A 17,514-nucleotide genomic window follows, 5' to 3' on the forward strand; every position below is an offset into this window, starting at 1 on the left:
TAAGTTTTGAAGAGTTGAAATTACTGACTTTCAAACTGATTACAAAAGGGGTTCACTGTTCATTGCCTATAGTAACCAAAAGGCTCTCAAGGATTCAGTTGACTATGGAAATAGTTGGAGTGTTCCCTGCATGTTTAAAATGAAAGCAAAATACCATGACAGTGGATTAGTAATATGAACTGGAACTAACTGGTCCAGTTCAATAGTCTATGGTAAACGAAACACAAATACTTGAAAAACACTAGGAATTATAAAAAGTTCATTTGATCTATTATAATATTTCAAAATATATAACCTACCTGGTTCCTTATTAGTTAAACACAAACAAGGATTACAGTTAAATATAAAAGCTTCATCTTACTAGTATTAGTCACCTTAAGATACTCACTTACCTGCATATTATGTGTTTTCACAGGTCTCATTTTCTGTTAGTTTTTCAAAAGCAATCATAAAGTTATTTCTTGACTTCATTAACATTATTTTTCCTGCTATTTTTCAACAAAATTCCATTATTTTATTTTCTAGACCTTACACAGTCAAGACCTCTTTTTACAGGTGTGAATATATTTTTATATGTATATGTGTGTATATATATACACACACACGCACACATAACCCAAGGAAACATAACTACACAGATTTTATTTTAATTATAAGCACCAAGTCACAAGCTGAGCTTTGTTATACTTTGAAATACATATTTCAATTATCTGTCAAGCCATGGTGCTGTTACCAAAAGGTATCTCAGACATTAAAGGGGAAGGTCTTAGTTTCATCTACAACCAGCTTTGTGCGGTAGTCTCTGTAGTGAAGAATATTTGTTTCTGGATCTAGAGCAACAGCAAGCATGTCCTCCATTTCCTCCTGAGTAAAGGGCTCACCTGAAAGACAACAGAGAATAACACTTTGTCTTGGTAAGAATCCTTTCAAGGACTAGCAAATTCCACAGCTTTTCCCCAGAAAGGATCTTCTTTGATTCTCACACAGAGGAGAAAAAGAACAAAACTAAGGATCTTATTGCTTCCCTTTTGCCAATTTAAGTCCTGCATGCCAAGTGAGCCAGTCTAAAAGAAAGGAGACAGAGGATCTGGATCTATCTGATCTTCTAGTTCCCAGACACCATAACAGCCTGTTCCTCTCAGTCCTGGATTTTGAAACAACCATTTTTGTTAGAGTTTTTATCTTGTGTACATTAGAATTATTATCTCTCATTTGGCTATCCTTACACTTATAGTCACATCATGGAAGACTTCTGTTTTTTCTCTTCAAAGCTGTTGATGGCCTACTTCATCCCTCAGAAAACCAGGCTACCATCTGAGGCTAGGTCTTGCACAAAGCCTGCACACCCTTTTGAACATGAGGCAGGTGGGCATGAGTCAGCCACACAAGAAAAGCAGCCTCTTCAAGAGATATTGAGGATTACAGAATGTACAACTTAAATCTTGTCTTTGAATCTCTTTGTTTGCATGTGGCTCTAGAATTAAGATCAAGATAATATAAGAATGAATGAGCACTGAAACAACTGAAACATCCGGAAATCTAAGCTGCAATTTAACAGGACAGCAAAAGAGTCACATACTTAGTGATCACAGAGGTGTGCACAGAATCACAAAATATCCAGACATGACTGAATTATGAATAAGGATAAGAATAAAAATCTCTATTTTATAATGTCTGCAAGCAGGCAGATAAATGGTCTTTCTCTGCAGTGAGATATCCTAGTCGGCAGCCACTCATCACAGCAACAGCATTTTTTGAAGACAATGTATCTACTCCTGCAAGTTTTGGCCTGCAGGGTAAGGACCTCAAGGTGCCATACACATATGTAATGCTTTTTACTTAAATACAGATATTACAGAAGTCATTACCTTCTTCAGTCAAATGTTTAACCAGGTCCTCTTTGGTAATATACCCACATTTATTCTCATCCAAAGCCTTTAAAGAAAAATAATAAAATTTGTGGTTTTAAGCTTGTTGTATCAAAAAGCAGCAACTTTTTCCCAGCAATTCGGTACTTGAATATTTCATTACAGACCTCAAATGCATGTAGAATAACATCTTCTGGAATAGGCTGGAATCTGAAACCACAGAATCAGAAAAGTTAAGTTACTGTCCACCAGCATTCTGAAAAAACTAAATACAAGTACTAAAAGAAAAGGAAAGTTTATTTTCTATGAGAATTTACTAAGTTTTGTCTATCAAACATTTAATTGCAGCCTGACCTTTTGGAACTGTCCATATATTTAACTCTTATATCTTTTGTTGTCCTACTGTTTACTTTGCCTTGTGCTGAGGAGCCAGATGAATGTCTTCTGCATGTCTGGGCTGGCTTGGTGGGTTAGTAGGAATCAGCAACAGATGAATCATTCTACATAGCCAATGCACTGAACAGAAATGGACAAACCAAGACAACAAAGTTTTGTCCAGGTAGGCTGGTAGCTAGGCAACAGATCACCTAGTGGGACTTGGGCAGTCTAATGAGCTGATGATGAGCGAAAGAGGCTGGTAGCTATAAGAGAAAAGGTCTGTCACTAACAATTTCAGAGAGAGGGAAGAACTGGGCACGTGTGTGCATGCATATGCATGCTTGATTTTGGAGCTGGAAAGAAATCTCAGTGCAGCAATGGAGAGCTTCCACATCCCAGCAGGCTCTCACCAAACCCCCAGAATACTAAAGAGAATGAGCTGAATCCAGGGAGGTTTTAACTGCTTGACTGCTTTGTCCAGACCCGCCTCAGTCTTTTATTATCTAAAAATCAAATGTGCTACGAAGCCTTGGATTTTGTGATCCCAATCTCACGTGCCCTTGCTTAAATGAACTATGGACACAGTGCCCCAAAAGATGAAGTGGGTCTTGACAAGCCTGTTCAAGCCTGGGAAAAGCATGCAGGCAATATTTCGGGGGGGGGGGGGGGGGGGGGGGGGGGCGGTTTGCATGAAGGGGGGAGAAGGAGAGCCCAGAGAAGAAAAGCATCATTTTGTGAAAGGGTAAACATCAGCGTGGAGCCACAGCTACTTTACGTAGAGAACACCCTCCTACAAAAGGCCCTCTGTGTGTGCAAAATAACTTTTCAGGATTGGGCAACACTGAGTTTCTCAAAAGCCTTGACTACCACCTTTAAAATGAAAAATAAACTCCTTGTAAGTAATCTTGCTTTAGTGCAAAATGTCAAAAGAGCACAAGTCCCTGTGTATCTGCAAAGACTTCTATGCACCTCTATGCTTTGTGACCACTTTTAGATCAGCAGTCTTTTAGAGTGCTAATTGTGTATGTTCAGCTGTACCTGGCAGTCATTTTGAGACACAAATATGAAGCTTGCTTACACAACTTATTTAGAATACACTAACACTCTGTGCTTCTTAGTAACTGTAACTCATATGTTCAGAGAAAGCAATAGTTTTTACCTTGATTTGCATACAAAATATTTCAGATACACAATAGCAATTCTGATTCAAATAAAAAATACAAAAGCTACATATTATTAATATAAGCTAATATTATTTATATCATCAGTACAGCACAATTTAATGTAGATAAACTAATTTTGAAACAAAATCTATATAGCTAATGTAAAATGACATTTAAGTGACAAAGAAGATCTATACTCCTTCCAGCTACATAAAATTTCTGTAGATATGTTTATTCAGAATCAATTCTGTCAATCTGGAATAAACTACAGACACATAAAATTCACTTTCCATTACCTTCTATCAAGTAGAACTTTTGTCATCACTGGAAGAAATTTTTCCAGATGAACAAATCCACCTGGTTCTTCTACTTCTATCTAAAAAAAGACCAACTTAAGTGTGGAAAGGTATATGACTCTTGATTATCAAACTAATCCAAAAAACAGAAAATTTGGGTGATCCCTGCATTAAAATTACAGCATTAGACTTTGAATATTTATAACAGGTCTTGATATCACATGGCACTGTAACATCTGAGTGAAAGGCTTGTGATCAAATAGAAAGAGATTTGAGGAAGAGATAATATCCCAGGGAAATACAGGTCTGCTATTATAGACACTTGCAGCAACTCAATATTGCCCTCTTGTGCTTCAAAACCATTCATGCAAAGGAACCTGACACCGAGGAACTGATTTTATCTTCCACAATAACTCAGCAGAGGTTTAAACATTCAGGCTGAAGTCATACTAGTAAAGTCTATCTGGATCTGGAGCCTTTCCAAGCAGTGTAATGTAAACCCCCATTACAGCAAACCATGAGCATGTTCCCTTGGCGTGATTTTGACCTGTGCCACCCAACATTTCCCCCAGCAGATCCCAGCTTGGACCTTCAGGACTTTTCCCCAGCCGGATGGTTGGTGCAGCCACTGTCCACAAAACATTTACCAGGGTGGGCATGAGCTGCTATGTGCAACTTGGCTTCAACACCCAAGGATGTTTCTGGGCATATTTAATTGGCTAGCTTGGATACAGCTCCAGTCAAGTGCACCTTAATGATGGAATTTTTTGCTTTCATGTTTCATAGTCAAAGATAGTTGTCAGAGGAAGGACCAGAGAGATAGGCAGACTGAGTCAGGGCACACCGAAACAGCCATAAGGCAGCCTATAAAATGCTACCCAAAAAAGGCTTCCCTTTGCCTCCCAAATAAATGAACAAATTAGTCCCAAAACACTGGGGACTTCTAGCAGCATTCTCACTCCATTCCTATACTTCCACAGAAGATAAGCAACATGGTAAAAACTGCTCTGTGTCATTGGGGTGTATCCCTTCCCTGAAAATTTTAAGTTTTGCTCCCGAAAGGAGCCCTGTTAGCTGAGTTAGCCTGTTCCTGTCTGTGTTGAAACTGGATGCATGCCTTGAGGTCTCACGTGGCAGCAGCAACACCTTGCTAGGCCCCCTGAGACACAGCCCAGATTGAAAGAAAACTCAAACAGGCACTGATTCAAAATCTTCTAACTGAGCCAGGAAAAACTTAGTAAGGAATCTTCCTCCTGGGAGCTGGGGCAAAGCTGGGGCAGTTCCTGATACGTCCAGTTGCTTAAATGGAAAGCTGCAACTGCTGCTGCATGCTCTTTGCCAGTGTTCTGCCAGTGTTCTGGAAGGGGGTTGGGTGCTAAGAGAAGACAGCCATCACATCTTGCTGCTTTAGAGTGGAAACTGGCTTGAAAAAACATATTTTCCGTTCTATTTGGTGAGCCTAGCAGAAAGGATCTTTAGCAAGGAAATGAAGATGTTGCATGCTTCATTCTAAACCAAATGGAACTTTTACCATTACAGAATGACTTGTTTTGCTGCTTGCTTGATTGAAAAGATGTAACAAAATGCCTGGCAAAACCTCGTCCTGGGAAGTGATCAGCATCCTCAGCTTCCTCTGATGTGGTACAAAAAGCTTCCCTTTTGGAGTCTGTATAGATCCAGCAGCATCCTAAGCATTTAAAATTAGTCCTATTTCTAACACTTCTTACTCTTCCTTGGACTCATTACTGTTCTACATCTCATTTCTTATTGATGTTTTTCTTTTTCTGTATGTCCTCCTCTTTTCACAGTAACAGTATTTGCTTGTTCAGACTCTGTGAGTTTCACTCTACTTCTTTCCTTTGGGTGCATCCACATCTCCCATAACAACTGTATTGTAGCACCTATTATGTTTTGTATCTCTGTTCTCCCAGCCATAACACTGGGGCACTTGAAACACAAAAAAACAAAAACATCTTCCAGAGTTACCAGGCAGAGCACTGCATGGAATTCCAGGCATTGTAGTAACTCATAGATTAGTTTTCACCATCTCTAGATTTAGAATTTAATCTTATCTTTGTAAGGAGGCCTAAGATATGATATTAAGTACAGAACTGAGTATAAGGCAATGTAAGAAACATTTTGTGATAATTTATAGAGATAACATAATAATATGAATGCTGATTTTGCAGATATGAATAACGCATGGCAGCACGTGCCAGTTTAGGCTAATAGGAAGATGAGATGAGGAGACACAAGTAGTGAGAAACAGAAATGAATCACAGCTCACAATGGGCAACAATACTGGGGAAATAGCTTGGTTACAAACTGGCTAACAGACACAGTTTTTACCTTATCTAGATTAAAATAAAATCACATTACCACAGCCAATTATAGTGGCATCTTACATAAATTAAGATATGTTTGTGATTATCATAATATATGAAGAGTTCCACAAGAAGACAGTGTTCTTCTGGTACTAAACCTATGACAAAGTTTAATTTACAGACACCATGAAACATTCTTTGCTATTTATTCTCCAGTGCAGTATTCCTTAAGGTTAACCATTACTCTTGAATGTATTCTTTCTTCTTGCAGTATTTGTACTTTAACATTTTTACAATCAGCATTTTCATACATGTTACACTGTTGTATCTCAAGAATCTTCTACCTCATGGCTACACTGCATTGAACTTTTTATATATTACTTATCTCACATTTTCAGTAATACTGAAAACTGGGAAAAAAAAAAAAAAGGTCAATCTCTTCCAGAGGAAGTGGTAGGCCTTAAATTCTCCTGGTTCCCCTGGACTTGAATGGGTTTGTCAAAGCATCCCCTGTTCACAAATCTGTATCTTCAGTGAGGAGTTGCACTGTTCATCTGCTGTAAAGAAAAGTCACTGTGGGACACTAAAAATATCATCTATATTAAGCACCACAATTTCTCTTTCCATTTTCTCTTGTTTGTCAGTAGGAGCTGGGACAATCCAGTTCTGAGAGTACAAAACCAGAGCAGACAGACTGCATTATTGTGTTAAAAGAGCTTTCTCCGCTGATGGTTCTTTGCACTTCCTCATCTGAAGCAGCTGCATCATTTTCACAAGACTTAGTGCAAGACTTCTCACACTAAATTCTGACCTGCAAGACACTGGACAAGCCTAGTGAGGAGAGACTACACTGCAACTATCCAAATTTTTGTTGGAGCAAGAAGAAAACAGTAAGAGACATCAATTCCCAGTATCCTGAGCTACACATGAAAAGGTGAAAAAACCTTACCCCACCTCTCAGCTCCACCACTGTCCACTCCTTAAAGCAGCATGCCCCTTTGCAAAAAGAATGTGAAGTCTTTTTCTCACTTCTTCGTCTTATTTATTAACCACACCACGCCAAGGCACCAGCACACCACTTTTCTATTACAAGCATGATGTAAGGAGACAAAAAACAATGTAGGAAAAGACTGTGGAGAAATGTGATAAATTTCCTTACCTTATCACTGCCTATCACTGGGAGAATGAGAGGACCACTAGGTCTTGTGAAGTTTTATGTCCTGAAACCTGATTTACAAGCTTAAGTAATCAAGTAAGAAAAGATTCTCACCCAGAAATCTCAAGACTGAAAAAGACCTCATGAAGGACAGAATGTTGAAAGGTCTGGATATAAGATAGCAATACCAGGACCTAGTTAAATAAAAAGGCAGGCCTTCCCTCTGAATATTTTTAGAATGTGATGTGTAATTTTAACACCTGCTCAAGTACTAATTTTTACTACCTAACCCTGCAATGTGTTTCCATGACATGTCCAGAAGAGTTTAGAGTTTAGGTTAGAGTTTGGATATCTGAGTGTCATTTAGGACATTCTGTTTCATCAGTCAAAACCAAATTTTCCTCAATTTTCTATAAATGTCCCTCCACCTTGGCACAGTGTCACAATGCCCCTCTGGGTAAAAGAGAGTCAAAGACTCCTCATTTCAACCCATCAATATTGTTACCTCATCAACCTAAAGGTTTGCTTCAGAGCAACCTGCAAGACTGCATGTCTGCTAGAAACACTTCCATAACACTTCCAACATCTTGGAAAAGAGTTCAGGTTTCCCATTCAGCAAGGCAGAAGGGCCAAACTTGTGTGAGTTGAAGACTGAAAAAAACACAAGAGATGTAAACATTTACCTGTGCAAGCAGTTCCTGTACTTCTGCCTCATTTGGGAAGCAACCCAGTGACCTGATAATGCAACCAATCTCCCTGAAAGAAAAAAGAGGGGTGGGGTGGGGTGGGGTGGGGTGGGGTGGGGTGGGGTGGGGTGGGAGGGAGGGAAGAAGGATCTTTGTTAATAAGTCTGCAATACAAGACAATACAAGACTGTCTGTGGAGAACGCAGATACTAATTCAGAGCCTGCATACAGGAGTGTGCACATAAAAGTACACAAGAAAATTGATGTGGAATTTTAAGATGATGGCTCAGTAAGCAATGTCTACTTTTTTCAGACATTAAATATTCTGAAGCTTCTTGAAACTGTTTGTGCAATTTTCTACACAAATTATTGTGTTGCACTGTACTGTGTGCAAGTTACTTTTACATTGCTGTTCTCTAATTGTTACGCTTGTTTTCAGTGAAGTCTATATTTATGTAGTTAACAAATCACTTCAAAATCTACCAAGATGCAAGATAAAATATGTGCTTCCATTAAATGCTATAAAGATACAAATTCTAACTGCATTAAAGAACAATTATAAAAGGTCAGGAAGAAGGCAGCCCCGCTATGTTGCTGCTGCGTTCTCAAAGAATCAAACAGAGCAACAAAGTGGCTTATCACCACTCTGTTTATGCTGTAAATATTCATCATTTGCATTTACTGCTGAACCTGGTGCAGCTGTTCTGAGGCTCTAAATAAAATTCTAATCAAACTGGCAATGCCTCAAAGTAGTCTAAGAGGAACAATGTCACAGACTAGAAACAAAATATTGTAAGGCTGTAATAAAGCTTTAATGAGACTTATGATTAAAAACAAAACAACAGAAGCATTAATATAGCTTGTGACTTACAATTCAATTCAATGACACAGAAATTTAAGCACATTTGAATATGTATTCACAGTGCTGGTGGTTCCCATGATCCAAACCTCTGTGGTCTGTTCATCTTGAGCAGTGGTGAATTTTTTCATTTTGTTCAAAAATTTGATTGCCTAATAAAAATGGTAGATACAAGGAGGAATGATCTTTGTAAAATCTGCTTATAACAGTAAGGCTCTGAATGCGTTATCCATTATCCACAATCCAAGCATATGCAAAATTATATGTGTAAGTCTATGACCTCCTCAGACAGGTCCCAAGAAGTTCCAATTCTGATTGAAAATATGTGAGAAGCACTACAATAGACAAAAGAGACAAAAAGGCTGGCCACACAAAACTAGTTACAGAGCAAAACCCAATCCCACACATCCATGTGTTCTGAAATTAAACTATCTACTCAAATGACCCTGCCCCTGTGGGTGTGAATGGCTAATGGCCTCAGGGAAGTCAGTCATTTAGACATAATCTTTGTCCATGCATCCTACTTCTAGTATGTATAATATTGCATTTGTTGTTCTCACTCCTGCACTCCCTCATATTTTCCAGCTACTTGTAACTATTCCCTGCCTCTACCAGAGCAACATTCAACACAAATCCTGCCTCCTTGTTGTCCCACACTATTTCTGCTCTCACAGACTGCCAGGGATGGGAATGCTGCCATCACCCTCCTGCCTCACTTCACTCACACCCAGCAGAGCTGTGATGTGACTGAGGTAAGTCATACCCTAGAAGAGTCTGCAAAATCTGGCACTGCTGGATGCTGTATCTGGCAGTCTGCATGTGTGCCAGCACGAGGATGTTGCTTGAAGTGCTTGTGGTAAAAAAAAGTCAGGTCCCATTTGGTAATAACATGGAGTTTAAAGGATCTGATAGGAAACTATTTTGCTCCCAGCCCCTTCCTCTCACTTAGTTCAGCACTGCAGTTTCTGCTGTGTAGTTTCTAGAATATGAAAACAGTGGTTAAAATCAAGCTTATGCTCATACAAGTTTTGTAACACACATGCAATGAAAATTTTGGGTCATGGTTTTCACCTTACATATAACACTTTCAATGACAAGATTTACAATATCACAAAAGTCCTTGACTGAGGGACATGAAACATGCATGAAAAAATACCATCTTCCTCGTGCTTAGTTTCTTACTAATTTATACTAGGAGTCATGGAACACCAATGTTGGCCTGTGAAACCAGTATCATTTTTCATTCTTCACAAATATCTGATATTTCAGGCAATAATAGTGATACAGCTACAATTGTGGTTAAGAATTGTGTTGTGCTGCCACCTTCTGATACATGATAATCAGCCATTAATAATCCCATTTGTGATACAGCTTTGCAATATGAACCTAGGAATAATTAGACAATCAGGTTTTGTTCATTGTCTGTATCTGTACTACAAAATAATTACTGTGAAATTATGCATTTACTACGTTAAATAGATTTCCGGATGTCCCATCTGAAAGAATACATTTTTAAAAGAGTCTACTTGTGTCATTTCATTGTTGTACTATGCTCCCAAGCTGTATATCTGTAAGTAATGGAGAGAGAAGTGGAGAAAATTCTACAGCTGCTTAGCCAAGACTGCAGATGTAAATGACAAACACACAAGCAGTGAGTATGCCAAGATGCAGTGAGGGCTGGGGGCCCCCAGGACTGATGGGTGGTAGTGGGGGGTGCTCTGCCCCAGACCAGGCAGTCAGGGCCCATCCTACTGCCCAGCCAAGAGCAGAGCACCAGGGGACACTGGGACAACCCCAGCCCCGGGCATCAGGCACCTCCCTGGGCATGAACCAAGAGATTTAAGAAATCACTCTCCCTTACAGAACTCAACAGTCAAGGGAACAGCAACTATTCTGTGTACGGAGACATATCCTGATATTCTCCCCATCACATATAGCTGAAAAACCATTACTTCTATGCAATACCTGCAATTTCTTAAATGTAGAAGCATTAGTAAACATGCATTGTCATAACCATCATATATTTTCCACCTCCCTTTCCTCTCTGTACTGTAGAAAAGATGTTCAGAACATTTAAGTATGTTTTTCAATTTGTCTTCATGAAGAATGTCTAATGACAACAATTTTACCAATTCTTACACTCCATTGGAGTGTTTCTACTTAATAACTGATTCATAATTAAAAGGATATTCTTTCAAAAATAGTAATTGTAAATATGAAAAAGTACTCCATTAAACTTTCATGACAACAGCTTATAACCTCAGAACCTTCTCCCTCAGACATAAACTTGTGGTTTATGCATTTTATAAGTCAGATGGGTACGAAGGTTTATGCTGAAATTCAGTAGCACTGTCAAATATTCAAACTTTAAAAATACCAGAATTAAAAGCATCTAGGAATTTTTCCATTTGACATCCTTTAGCTCTGTATCTTGTAGCCAGTTATGCCCTGATCAGTCTAAATTATTTTATCTTCCACCAAACTTCTACCTCCTTGCCCAGACATGTATTTTGTCAGTTTTTCCATTGATGCCTTGAGAGGCTACCCAAAACAGAGGCTAGGCAGTGTTAAAGGAATAAAGTAGGTATTTAGTAAAAGGCTTTCAAAGGATACACCTTGGGCAGTGCAAGAACCCAGCCAAGGGTCCACCCAAGATGGACATCCAGTCATGAGTTTTCACACTTTTATAAATTTTGGCCCATTTACATATTGGGGTTATTTGTCTAATTACAGCTTCAGGTTATGAGGCCATCCTCCCAGTTTGCTCTCCTCAATTCACTGCTGTTTATACTTTTGGGCCTGAAGCTGCAACGGTATCCTTGGTTCTTGGGCTGGAAAAGGATTGTTTTGTCTAACAAAAACAAATTTGTCTAAAGAAAGTTTTGTCTAACTAAACTGTGAAGAGAACTTGTAACATTTTATGTGAAGATTACATACTAATAATGAAATGTACTTAATATTATTAATCATATACTAATAGTAAATACTAATATGAAAGCTAAAACTTAAGGCATCACCATAACATTTCATGCTAAATTTACACTGCATGCAGTTCTCCCTCCAAACTCCCATGAGTGCACCATTTCCCCAGTTCTGGTCATTCCACTTCAAAAAGGAGAAATCTAAACAAAAAGAGGAACAAAAAAGAATGGCCAGAACTATAGAATAGCATCTCCAAAGTGATTAAATACATCCAGACTCTTCAACCTTAAATTACTGTGGATAGTAGATGAATGTGAAAACCAGGTATGAATTAATTAATGAGAAGATTAATATAGAACTATTGTTTGCTATTTATTGTAACACAGATTAAAAAAATTAACCAGGGGCCACTCAAATCATAATGTAGCAGATGTAAAAGAACAAGAATATTTCTGTATATTTATTCAATTCCTAGTATACCTCCCTGTCATGGAGTTAATTTACCTTTAAGGAAAGTTGGAGTTGCTGGGGACTGCCGGGAGTCTTTTCTCCTGACCAATTATCGGTCATTGCTGAGAATTGACAGCAGTTTTAGACATTGAAAAGTGGGATCAACTTGTGAACCCCACCTTAAAGTGTGAAACCAGAACTCTCTTGTTCTCTTTGTTTCTTGGCTGTGAAAGGTAGCAGATCTCCGGCTGGCCTCCGGTTCCCTGCCCAGGCCACGCGGCCGGGCGGGGGCCGGGCTGGGCCTGCCGCGTCTCCCGGCCGGGGGATGGGGCCTGCGAGGGCTTGCCCCGAGCCAAGCCGGGCCAGGCCGGTTCCTGGCTTGGCTGCAGGTTTTGCTGTGATAGAATTTACCAGAAACTGCCGAGTAAAGAAGGAGAGGGGCTCTGGGCCTGCAGCAAGCAGAGACACCGACCACACTCTCTAGAGCAGCTATGAAGAACTTTCCATCGCAGACAGCTCCAGCTCCTGTTCAGCAGAGATCACCGAACCATCTACAAAAGCTTGGGCAGGATTTTAACTCTTTCTTACCCAGATGAGACTTGCGGATTAATCTTTTCATCCAGAGAGAGAAAAGGAGAGTGATCAGCATGAAAAGAGACTTTATAAACTACTAGTGGCAAGAAAGAAAAGAAGCTTCAAGAAAGGTAGAGAATTAAGAAGATGCTTTAATTAAGCTGAAATATCTTTCTGTTAAAACTATGGGGATGGACAATGAAGTCCTGAAAAGAACTCCTTTAATTCATGATGGAGTATGGGGAGGAATAGAGTGTTCAAAGTGTAAATTTGAGTAAAAAGTAGAGTAATTATGGTATAGTGAAGTGCTGGGAGATTTGAAGCCTTGAGAGGCAATGAGAAAACTGTTTTCTAGTGAAGCTCACAGAAACAGATGAAGAATACTTTTTGCCTTTGAATAACTTATCCTTAAAAATGCTATCCCCAAACTAATGACCCATAACACATTTCAGAGTGATGTGGAATGGGAGGGGTGGGCTTTGATAACAGCAGCTCTGGGCAGCTGATATCAAAGAAACGGAAAACTATAACAAAAATAGTTTTCATGTGAGAAACTCCATAAATTAACAGAAAGGAACTTCTGTTTCTCTACAGAGACTGATGAAAAGACTGTAGAAAGAATTGGAACTGTTTAAACCATCAAAGTTCTAAAGTTTTTGTCTCTGTTGTCATGTGAACAAAAGAATGGTGGGCAGTAAGAAATGAAAAGGTTTTTTCTGGAAGTTTATTCTGGTGTTCTTATTATTGTAGTTTGTCAATAAACTTTCTTTATTCCTTTTAAATTTTATGCCTGGTTTGCTCTTGTTTTAATCCATATCTCACAGCAAGAAATAAGTAATTATTTTTCCCCTTTTGTTAATTACTGGTTTAAAACCACGACACTCCCCCAGGAAACTACTTGGTAGCTCAGCTGAGAGTACTGGGCTAAATACCACCTGGTGCTATCAAGTATGATCATTTTTACATTGATTTTTACATTAGTATCGTTACCATTATGACTATTCATGACCAAATAATAGGCGAGTTTCTTCCAAGTCTTCTGAAAACACCTCACTGCCAGAGCAGTATCCACCACCCACGTTACCCCAGAGGAAGGATGCATTGCCATTGAGGGCAGGCAACTGACACAAACTGGCAGGGACACCCCTTGATGTGCTGGGACATCCTGAAAGTCAGGGATTTCATACAGGATCCAGGACCTGTAGTGCCAAATGAGCTATCAGAGCAAGGATTTATTTGCTAGCTGTAACTGTGGCCTTAGACCTCTTGCTATTTGCAGCTTCCTCTTGTCCCTTTATTCCCCCAGTCCCAGCATCCCTCTCTCAAGTAAATTTCAGTCCTCAAACACTAAACAATGCAAAATGTCTATTAAAAGAGCGAAGACACACTTATCCAATCAGGGCCAAAAGGACTGGTTCAATTACATTTTCTGGTAAAGTAGATGCCAGTTTAGGGAGGCAGAACCTGTGAACCCATGGAGAAAGGAGACCACACTGGAGCAGGTTTTTTGGCAGAACTTGTGGCCCTGCAAGGGACCCACATTGAAACAGCCTGTGTCCTATGGAAGGGACCCAGGCTGAAACAGTTTATGATGAACTGCAGCCCATGGGAAGAACCCATGGGAGGAAATTCATGAAGGCCTGTCCCATGGGAAAGACCCCATACTGGAACAGAGGAAGAGTGTAAGGAGTCCTCCTGAGCAGGAAGGAGTGGCAGTGACTACTTGTGATGAACTGATTGTAACCCTTATTCCCCATCTCCCTGCACTGCTGGCAGGGACAAGATAAAGAATCGGGAATGAAGGTTAGCCCAGGAATAAGGAAGGAAGCTGAAGGGAAGTTGTTTTTAAGATTTGATTTCAGTTCTCATTATACCTTCTCTGATTTGATTGGTAATAAATTAATTTTCCCAAAGTCAAGTCAGTTTTGCCCATGATGGTAACTGGTAAGTGATCTTTCCCTGCCCTTATCTTGATCCATGAGCCTTTTGTTATATTTCTTCTCCCACATTCCACTGAAGAAAGGAGTGATGGAGTTGCTTCCATGGGCATCTGGCATCCATTCAAGGTCAATGCACTACAAACATAGTTGTCCAAACAGGGCCAAAAGAACTGTTTCTATGACATTTTCTGGTAAAGCAGATGCCAGTATAGGGAGCTGATTATCTCTATTGAGATTCTGTAATATTTTTGTGAATATATTTACAAACCTGACATCCACAGTTTTATTGGATTCACGGTCAAACACGTCAAAAGCTTCTGTAATCTTTTTCTCAATTTCAGCAACTAGGCCATCTGCAAAAAGAAACATAAGAAAAATAATGATTCACTGAGCTGTTACAACTAATATATTTCCAATTTGAGACTTACGACAGCAGAAGCACCAAAACTGATAAAGGGCAGACAGAAAAGGCACTTTGAAAAAGCAGAAGTTATGAAAAACCCCCACTCTAAAAACAGGATCTGTCATTTATAATAGTAATATTGCCTTGCTATGGCTCTGCAGCTACATCAAGTCTGAAGGCAATGGTGTGCCTCATCTGCATGAACACACAGCTGCCCAGGTGTGGACCCTGCCCGGAGAGCGCCACAGCTCGCACCAGACCACAAGCCTGAGCCCTTCCCGGATGCTACTCTGCCAGTGGAAGGAGCAAGGCAAACACTGGCCCATGCTTGCCCTGAGATGGGGCTGAGTAATTTCATCCAGGTTCCTGCATCCAGAGAAACTTAAGTGCTCTCATGTCCATTCAGTTATTCATAGTGTATGAAAAGCTGAGAACCAGGGATAAAGAGATAAGATGTGTAAGATCTGTGCACAGTGAATATGGCTTATGGTAAATAATTCATAGTAAGAGTTTGGAAAGGAAGACAATCTCAGCAAAGGAGGAGGAGCAATTTGCTGCATTTTCTTTTTATATCTTAATCTCAAAGAATGGGGAACCACAAGTTATCACAGATATATCTCATACAAGCCAGAAATTGCATTCTTGGGGCAAGCTAAGAACCAGGAAATAAATTCTGAAGAAAAAGTATCAGGTGGGGAAAGGGTCCATCTCAAAAGGAAAACTCCCTGGCAAGAAAGCCAGGGTGAAAAAAATAGTGAACTGGTATCCCACTTATTAGTTTGACTCCAAATGACAGAATATAGAAAGCAAAGTGACAAAATGGAGTTGACTTCTTGGTGCCAGTGGCTAAATACAGCCCCAAACTCTGTTTTGCAAACCAGCTCCCAGGAGGCAGCATTTTTTAAGCTAGCCCCCAAGCCTCCACAGAGATGCCACAGGGAAAATCTGAATGACAGACAAATTGAGGTTGGTACAAGGGACACTTGTTTTCTCATTTTCATACTTGTCTTCTGTATTTTCAATTATAGTAAGTAAAACAAAGCTCTCCTCTAGCAGACAATGTACTTCCTTGTTTAGCTGATGTGGTGTTAAGTGCTGTTGAGTGGCTCAGGCCAACATTAAGTAACCAGATCTGTTTTCTACAGGCATAACAAATTCATGCCTAGTTTTCTATAATCCAAATAGTTTGAGAACCCCTGGGGCTGTAGTGTACAATCATTTTTTTCATTTGCTTTCTTGCCCTCATGACAGAAATGTCATTTTGCTGACAGAGTATCAGAACTGAACATGCCTGAATGATACACTGGCTTTGTGATCTCCCTCTCTTTATCTCGACCCATGAGCATTTTATTGTGGTTTCTCCCCCTGTGCAGTTGAGGAGGGCAGAGAGAGGCTGCGTGGGTGTCTGGCAGCTGGCCAAGGCTAGCCCATCACAGGCTACAAGCACTTCAATATAGCAGTGGATTGATCGAGATATCAGAAACCTCTTCTGCAAGTTAGAAGAGAGGTGTATCACCTCATAAAGCTACAGCTGCCTGCTGCTTTCCATCCCAGAGGATACACAAAGAGCAGATAGGTAGAGACATATCCTGTATTGCTCTCCCTTACTTTACTCACCCAGTGGAAGCATGGGCAGGTGATGGATGTGTGACTGGAGCTCACTGAGGAAGAGGAGCCTTGTGCAGTCCCCAGGCACAGGACAAACTGTATTCTTTTCACAGTCTGACAATAATGTCTACCTTTTTTCTGCCTATGTGCCAGTAAAATCCACATTTAATTATTTTTTAAAAACCCACATAGTTAAATCTAAGTGGACCTGATTCCTTGTAGAAAAGTCCCTAAAGACTCTGAAAGTACTAAATTTGATGGAGTTTTTTTCTGGTTATTTCAAAGAGTCTTGGATCTTGTCTCCCATGCAGACTTGGAGTTTAGTTCTTGACATCAGGCACTTAAAGTGTACACTACAATTTGCAATAGAGAAATGTTGAAGGAATATTTATAGCTGTATATTCTTGGCATGATGTATGAGACTTCTGTAGAAATAAAAATTAGCCAAGAGAAGGCAGGGAGAGATTTTAAGTGCTGGAACTCTGTAGGCATCCAGCCTTTCCAAGCATTTTTCCACGAAGACAGTATACATTAATCTTACCTTTTGAAGAGGCCTGATAAAGAAAGGTCCTGAAATGAGATTAACTTGATTTAGCCTAGGTACCAGATAATCTATATCTCTTCCAAGAACTGAGAGGAAGTTGTGACTAAGAGCCATATCCCTGGGAGAAAACATAATATACTGTTGTCCTCTTAAAGACTCTCTGTGAGATGAGTAAACACCTAAAAAAAACACCTAATAAAAAGCTGTTGGCTAAATTTGTTGTCTTCCCTCCAGGAAGGGAAGCCAAAGATGTTCAACATAGCTCAGGATGGCAAAGCTGTTTATCTGAAAAACTCTACAATGCACTCTAAACCTCTTTTTGTGAGGGAAAAGAATGCAGATTC

At 39.7% G+C, this 17,514-nt stretch overlaps 1 protein-coding gene across 1 annotated transcript in view; it reads right to left on the reverse strand.

Moving 5' to 3' along the window:
- Nucleotides 1-627: 627 nt before the first annotated feature.
- EFCAB2 (EF-hand calcium binding domain 2) overlaps nt 628-17,514 on the reverse strand; it is a 32,254-nt gene continuing 15,367 nt past the window's right edge. Inside the window, exons 2-7 of the mRNA XM_058835512.1 lie at nt 14,884-14,968; nt 7,869-7,941; nt 3,706-3,785; nt 2,036-2,078; nt 1,869-1,935; nt 628-881 (exon numbers count right to left, since the gene is read on the reverse strand). Of these exons, the coding sequence (XP_058691495.1) occupies nt 745-881; nt 1,869-1,935; nt 2,036-2,078; nt 3,706-3,785; nt 7,869-7,941; nt 14,884-14,968 (485 nt within the window). The 3' untranslated portion in view covers nt 628-744. The remainder of the gene's footprint in view (nt 882-1,868; nt 1,936-2,035; nt 2,079-3,705; nt 3,786-7,868; nt 7,942-14,883; nt 14,969-17,514) is intronic.

This window comes from Poecile atricapillus, chromosome 3, assembly GCF_030490865.1.
Source record: "Poecile atricapillus isolate bPoeAtr1 chromosome 3, bPoeAtr1.hap1, whole genome shotgun sequence".
Taxonomy (NCBI): Eukaryota; Metazoa; Chordata; class Aves; order Passeriformes; family Paridae; genus Poecile; species Poecile atricapillus.